This window comes from Kogia breviceps, chromosome 3 (assembly GCF_026419965.1).
Source record: "Kogia breviceps isolate mKogBre1 chromosome 3, mKogBre1 haplotype 1, whole genome shotgun sequence".
Lineage (NCBI taxonomy): Eukaryota > Metazoa > Chordata > Mammalia > Artiodactyla > Physeteridae > Kogia > Kogia breviceps.
In genome coordinates, this window is record NC_081312.1 from 152538114 (window position 1) to 152544011 (window position 5898).

Below are 5898 nucleotides of genomic sequence, written 5' to 3' on the forward strand. Positions count from 1 at the left end.
GTGACACTATGAAACAGTGACAGGTCTTCCTCTGTCACTTGTAAACTGGATTAGAAGGCCATCCCCAGAATTCCAGTAGTGCTGTGGAAATATTTTAATTTACAATTGGGATAAACTGCATTCAACTGGGAGCCAAGGGATCTAGGTTCTAGTTGCCATCTTGCATCACGTGATCCTGAATACACTCAAATTCTGGATGTCAGAAGCCCCATGACAAAATGAAAGGGGCTGAATCAGGTCATCTTAAATATCCTTTCCAGCTCTGTTATTTTGTAAGGCCATGAAATCAGAGTAACATGTCCCAAGCTGCTTGGGATCAGGGATTTTAGAACCTAAATTCAACATACAGTACTTTAAATCTTCATACTTCTTTTTTGTGTCCTATTCTTATTAAATATATGTGTATTTCCACATTCTGTGTCTTTAAATATATTTTCCTTTTTAACAGTCTTTTCACCATTAGCAATAAAAAAGTTTCTCAAGGGTGTACTTTTATTTCTAGCTTTTATTTTTTTTCAACCTGCTTTTTCAGTTTCTCCAAGATCTCTTCCGGAGTTGTGGAGGCCAAAAGCTTCACCACTTTTTCACGAGATTTACCACCCTGGACCAAAAGGAAAAAATGGTGTCAGGATAACACACTAAACTTTCTAATGCTATTAGAGACAGCAGACCTCAGTTGCTGAGGGGTTGTTACAGGTGGGCTGGTGTTTTCCTGACAGCTTAGTGCCTGCTTTCTCTTAGCCATTTCTGGTCTAACCAAAGGCTGTCTCTTAGATTCCACCTTACTACAATATTTTTACAACTCTCCAGAGTTTTTAACCTTCATACATCAATTTCTGTAATAATAAAAGCTAGGCATTAAATTTTCAAAATGAATATGGAATCCAGACGTACAATATTCTGGTTTCAAGTAATACTTTTGTTTAAATCATTTTTTAAATTACCAAAACAAATATTGCAATTTTATATAAACTTTGTATAAAAAAATTCCAAATATAAAACAGATTGGTATTCTCTATACTGTTACACATTTCTGAAAATTCCAAACAAAAAGCAACCACATATCCAAGTGCTATGATTCCACAACTGCTTAAGACAACTATAAAAAGGTAAACACCCTTTAACGAAGGTAAATTTTGAGCAGGTATTTATCTAAATGGGTAGAAGCTGCACAGGTGCAAGAGTGGGGAGTCTCTTTCAGGCAAATGCCAGAGCACGTGCGCTAGAGAAAATCCGAAATGACCTGCCGCAGGGGCGACGGTGAGGTAGTGGCCTGATCAGATGGACGTTTAGGTACAGCCTACTAACCAATGACTCTGAGTGCCCACTAGATCCTGGGTAGGAGCTACAGAGTATTGCACTGGAAAACAAGTAGAGCTTTAAGAAATATAAACACGAGTGGGTCTTACTCCTGCAGATTCTATTTCAGTTAAGTCTGGGGTGATGCCCAGGAACCTGTGTTCTAGAAATCATTTCCAGGTGATTTAGATATCCATGCCTAGTGCAAACCCATGGTATTAATGACTTCACATGAGTCGTCTCTCTTCCTAATAAGCTTCTAGTGAGCAAGGCTAACACGGGGGACCAGGTATGCTTAATGAACTCACTAATGGAGATGACAACAGGAACCATTTTAGATTTTTCTAGTATGGTGATGAGGGAAAAGCAAGTAATCTGACAGAGCAGGTACAGGAGTGAACTTAGAAAGGAGAAAATGCTGGAAATGATGGCAATTAAGGAATACAAGTGTAGTGTGTGCACAGTCTGAAGGAGTGAGGCATTAGGAGTGAAGGAGATTAGAAAGAATTCACAGATTTTAGTGATTAAATGATTATGAGCATTAAAAACAACTGGTTTTTCAATTATTTGGAAAAGAAAAAAATTGATATTTTAAAAGTAATGACTGATGTACTCAAAGATGTTGAGAGAGAGAGAGAGACCTACCTTATCCAAAACCACATCACTCTTCCTGAGTTCTAAGACTTTGGAAAGATACCAACAAAGCTCAGCGTTAGCCTCTCCTTCTGTGGGAGGTGCTGCAATAGCTACACTTACAGCCTCGGCTGTCAAATCTGGAATGAAAACAGTGTGGACTTGATCCTCATGGAGTTTTTTTTCTTCACGCAGTGAGCATATTTTGTAAAACTGTTTGCATTTGTCTGGCATATTGTAGGTTTTCAATTAATAATTGCTGAATGAAGAATGATTAAACTAATCACAGTTAAGGGAACATAAACATAAATATGCCTCTACCATTACAGAAATCCAGAGAAGAAAACTGATATTTACCCCACCCCACCCTGCTGACCAAAACGGACCTACAGAGTCCTGGGCAATAACCTGGATTTAGGAGCTGGAAACTGCACTTGGTCTAACAGGAAGATCCCAGGCAGGGAGTCAGAGGAGCTGGGCTTTAGCCCCGCAATGTCACTGAGGAAGTAGATGAACCAGGCAGCTCACGAAACTGTAGAGGGTTGTTCGGGGTCTCTTCATCAGGAAAATGGGAGCACTAGATTAGATTCACCTCTTATGTGAAATGTCTCTTGGATGTTTTTAAAATGTAGTATTTAGTTAGCATCTACACAGCGCTTACATACACTAATTTTAAGGGCACACAAACATGTTTTAAGGGCTTTACAAATATTAACTTGTTTATTCCTATAATTTTATGAAGATATTAATACCTTTATTATCTCCATTTTACAAACGAGGAAATTGGAACCGAGAAGTAATGTGTCCAACGTCACATGGCTAGAAAGTGGCATTGTGATTCACAAATAAATTTGAATTCATGCTTTGAAATCCAGGGACAATGAACACTGCTTTTTGAAGAGTGGTCCAGACTCCCTCATCAATACAGCCTTTATAAACAGCAACCTGCCTGCAATCCTCCACTGTTATTTCTCAGAAAGAAGTATATACTCAAAGCAGTTTGCAAATGAGCTTCTGCTGGTCCTGCATCTGGGGTTCCTTGGGCATTTCCACACGCTTACATCTTGCCTGTGTAAATACAGCTACAGAATCCACAGGAATGAGATGGTAGAACAACCCTCCTCCTATCCTGTCACTGATTCTATGATGCAGTTTTTCACATTTTAATATCTTTGAAATCCTGATGTATCTTATAATAAATAGAAAAGAAAGTGTTTAGTTGATTTGGATTTTGTCTTACTGGTACATAAAGTACTTCTGCACCTTATAGATGATGGCCAGTTAGATCTGATGATACATGGTATTCCAACAGCAGTGTCCACAGTGACTACTTAGAAAATGCCGGCCAAGGAGGGTACAGCCAACAAATAGCCAAACTAACATGGCCATCAACACAAACCAGGCCTAGCACCCCAATTCTGAGGTCTTGTTTTCAAAATATTTTAAAAATTGGAATACAGAGCTTTAGCTTTAGTGGGTGAAAAAGACTGTCAAGATAACTCAGATCAAACATTTTTCCCAATCAGAAGCCTCCTTACCCCACCCAATCTCCCCTGAAGCCCCAACATTTAAAACAAATGTAAACAGCTACTCAGGAGTCCTGTCTGCCAACCTCCCCCTTGCCCACCGCAGAGATTCCTGAGGCACCTTTTGGACTCCGGGGAATAGCTTAAAAGCTTCTATCTATCTCATCTGACAGATGAAAGAACTGGGCCCAGGAATATCTTGTAGAGTTTTGATTTGAAATAAGCTCACACAGGTGTTGATGATCAGGTTCACAGATCTGAGGTTTTCTCTCCCTCTTTGGACCAATGGTCATTAAAAAAAGCAAAACATCTTTCTCTGGCCAATGTTTCCACTTTTGGAATAGGACAAACTAAGAATCATCTAGGCTACACGTTTCTATATATGTTCTTTCTAAGATACCTTTTTAAATTTTGAGGTATAATTGACACGTAACAGGTGTACAACATAACGATTCGCAGTTTGTATTTTGAATTGATCACCACAGTAAATCCTGGTTCATAAAATACCATATTAAAAAGGACAATACAAATTGGTTTTTCCATCTAACTTGGTATGCTTTAAATATGGTATATTTGCTTTTAAACACTAGATTACACCTTTACATTAGAATCCAGAATTGAAAAATGGAGACGCCTCTATCTGCAGGTGTGAAAAATATACTTGACCACACAGGATGAACTTCCGGCAAGCCAAAGCCAAGGGAGGATGGAGAGGAGACAAGTGGTTCATACAAGATTCCCACCCCAGTGGCCAGGTATACCTGTCACAGCATTTTGTTTGGAACCAGGTTTGGCATGGATGGCTATGATGACACAACCTTTGGGATCAACTGCCACAGGACCTGAGGGAGGAACTGGTCTCTCTGCTTCCTTGCTCTGGCTTTTACCCTAAAACGACAACAACAATCACACTACAACTTTACGGTTACAAAATACTTTCCCACACATTTGATCGTTCCATGATTCCTTTTCACCCTTAACCAAGACAAACTAGGTAATGGGTCACGTCCAGGGAGTTCTGGCCACCCAGAATGGTTTTCCATCAGCCTTCATGGCTCAAATCAATTCTTCCATGAAGCCTTCCCATCAATCCCACAAAGTGCTTTTTTCCTGCCTTGGAAAACCTGACTTAGAACTGGTTCTCCTACTGTCGGCTTTGTATTTCCCATTCCTCAGGGAGCAGCGATTATTCATTATTCATCTTTGTATCTCAAGCAGCACAAGTTAACAAAGGTTTGTGAACAACTATGGCTGGACGGTATATATCCGAGTGTTCTGGGGGGAAGGGGAAGAGGAAGGAACAACAGTGGTATTTAAAGGACGACTGTGTGACTGTACTAGGAACTTTCCATTGAACAAACATGAACTGCGCACCAAGGCAGTATACCAAGGCAGTATGTAGGCAAAGGAGATGTAAAGATGAATAAGGACACATTGAACTCAAGGAGCTCGGACTGCAGCGAGAAAAAAAGAACAAATAATCACTCTAATACACTGTGCTAGGAGCGCCAACCACAAACGCACGGGACATCACGGAGCAGAGAAGGGGAAGGCAGTCCCGCCTCGGGACACTGGGGAAGCTCCCGGCAGGAGGCAGTCTTAGAACCGGGTCTTAGGAACCGATTGGAGTCAGTCCTGCAGACGGTGGAAGCGAAGTGTAGGAGTGGTGCATTCTTGACAGAGGGGTGCGAAAACCAGCCAAGGGAAGGAGACAGAACGCTAACTAGAGCCTACCAGGGAAGCACAGGCCGCACGGCGCTGCCGGAACACGAAGCGCGAGCCTGGGAGTGTGGGAGCGAGGCCGGCGGGGTCGGCAGCCACAGCTCAGGGACAGCCTCGCTTGCCGCCGGCCCAGGCCCTCCTACTTCCCCGGTGGGCGGCGGCGCAGCCGAGAAAGACAGGGAGCGGGAGGCCCGGAACTCAGAGACAACAAGCAGCTGGCGGAGCTTCTACCCACCCGCGGGTCCCGCTTCCCTCCCGCGCTCCTCAACCAGCATTCCTGCGGCCCACCCTCCCACTGCCAAGGGACTTGCCACTGGCCTTGTTCATTGCACCAGCTTTCTTAGGCATCTCGGTGTCCAGAGGGGGCCGGGCAGCAGCCCGAGCACCAGGTCCTGTCCCCAGCTGCCTCAACCCACAGCCGAGCCGCAGCATCCACGCCGAAGAGGCGGCAAAGAAGGCGGCCTGACGCTGGAAGAGCCCTCTGCACCTGCGCACGCAGCGGGAGGGAGGGGCTTCTCTGTCCTGCGCCTCTGCTCTGGCACGAGGGCGACACCTCCCGGCTGGCGGGAGCAAGAGCCCTCGTTCTTCCCGGACCTGCGCGGGACCCTCGGCACCTAGAAAAGCGTCTCAGGAGACCGAGAGATGGGGAGCTGGGCTCTGGTCTAGTCGTGACCACCCCCCAACACCCTCTGGTCTTGTTTCCTCATGGGAAGAAAGG

The 5898-nt window shown here is 43.9% G+C and overlaps 1 protein-coding gene across 1 annotated transcript; it reads right to left on the bottom strand.

Moving 5' to 3' along the window:
* Positions 1 to 490: 490 nt before the first annotated feature.
* C3H15orf40 (chromosome 3 C15orf40 homolog) lies at positions 491 to 5676 on the bottom strand. The gene is made up of 4 exons (XM_059057361.2): positions 5499 to 5676; positions 4220 to 4346; positions 1945 to 2072; positions 491 to 601 (listed from the first exon to the last, which is right to left on the bottom strand). Exons 1-4 carry the CDS (start codon positions 5610 to 5612, stop codon positions 506 to 508), a joined length of 465 nt encoding a protein of 154 aa, XP_058913344.1. The 5' UTR covers positions 5613 to 5676; the 3' UTR covers positions 491 to 505.
* Positions 5677 to 5898: the final 222 nt, after the last annotated feature.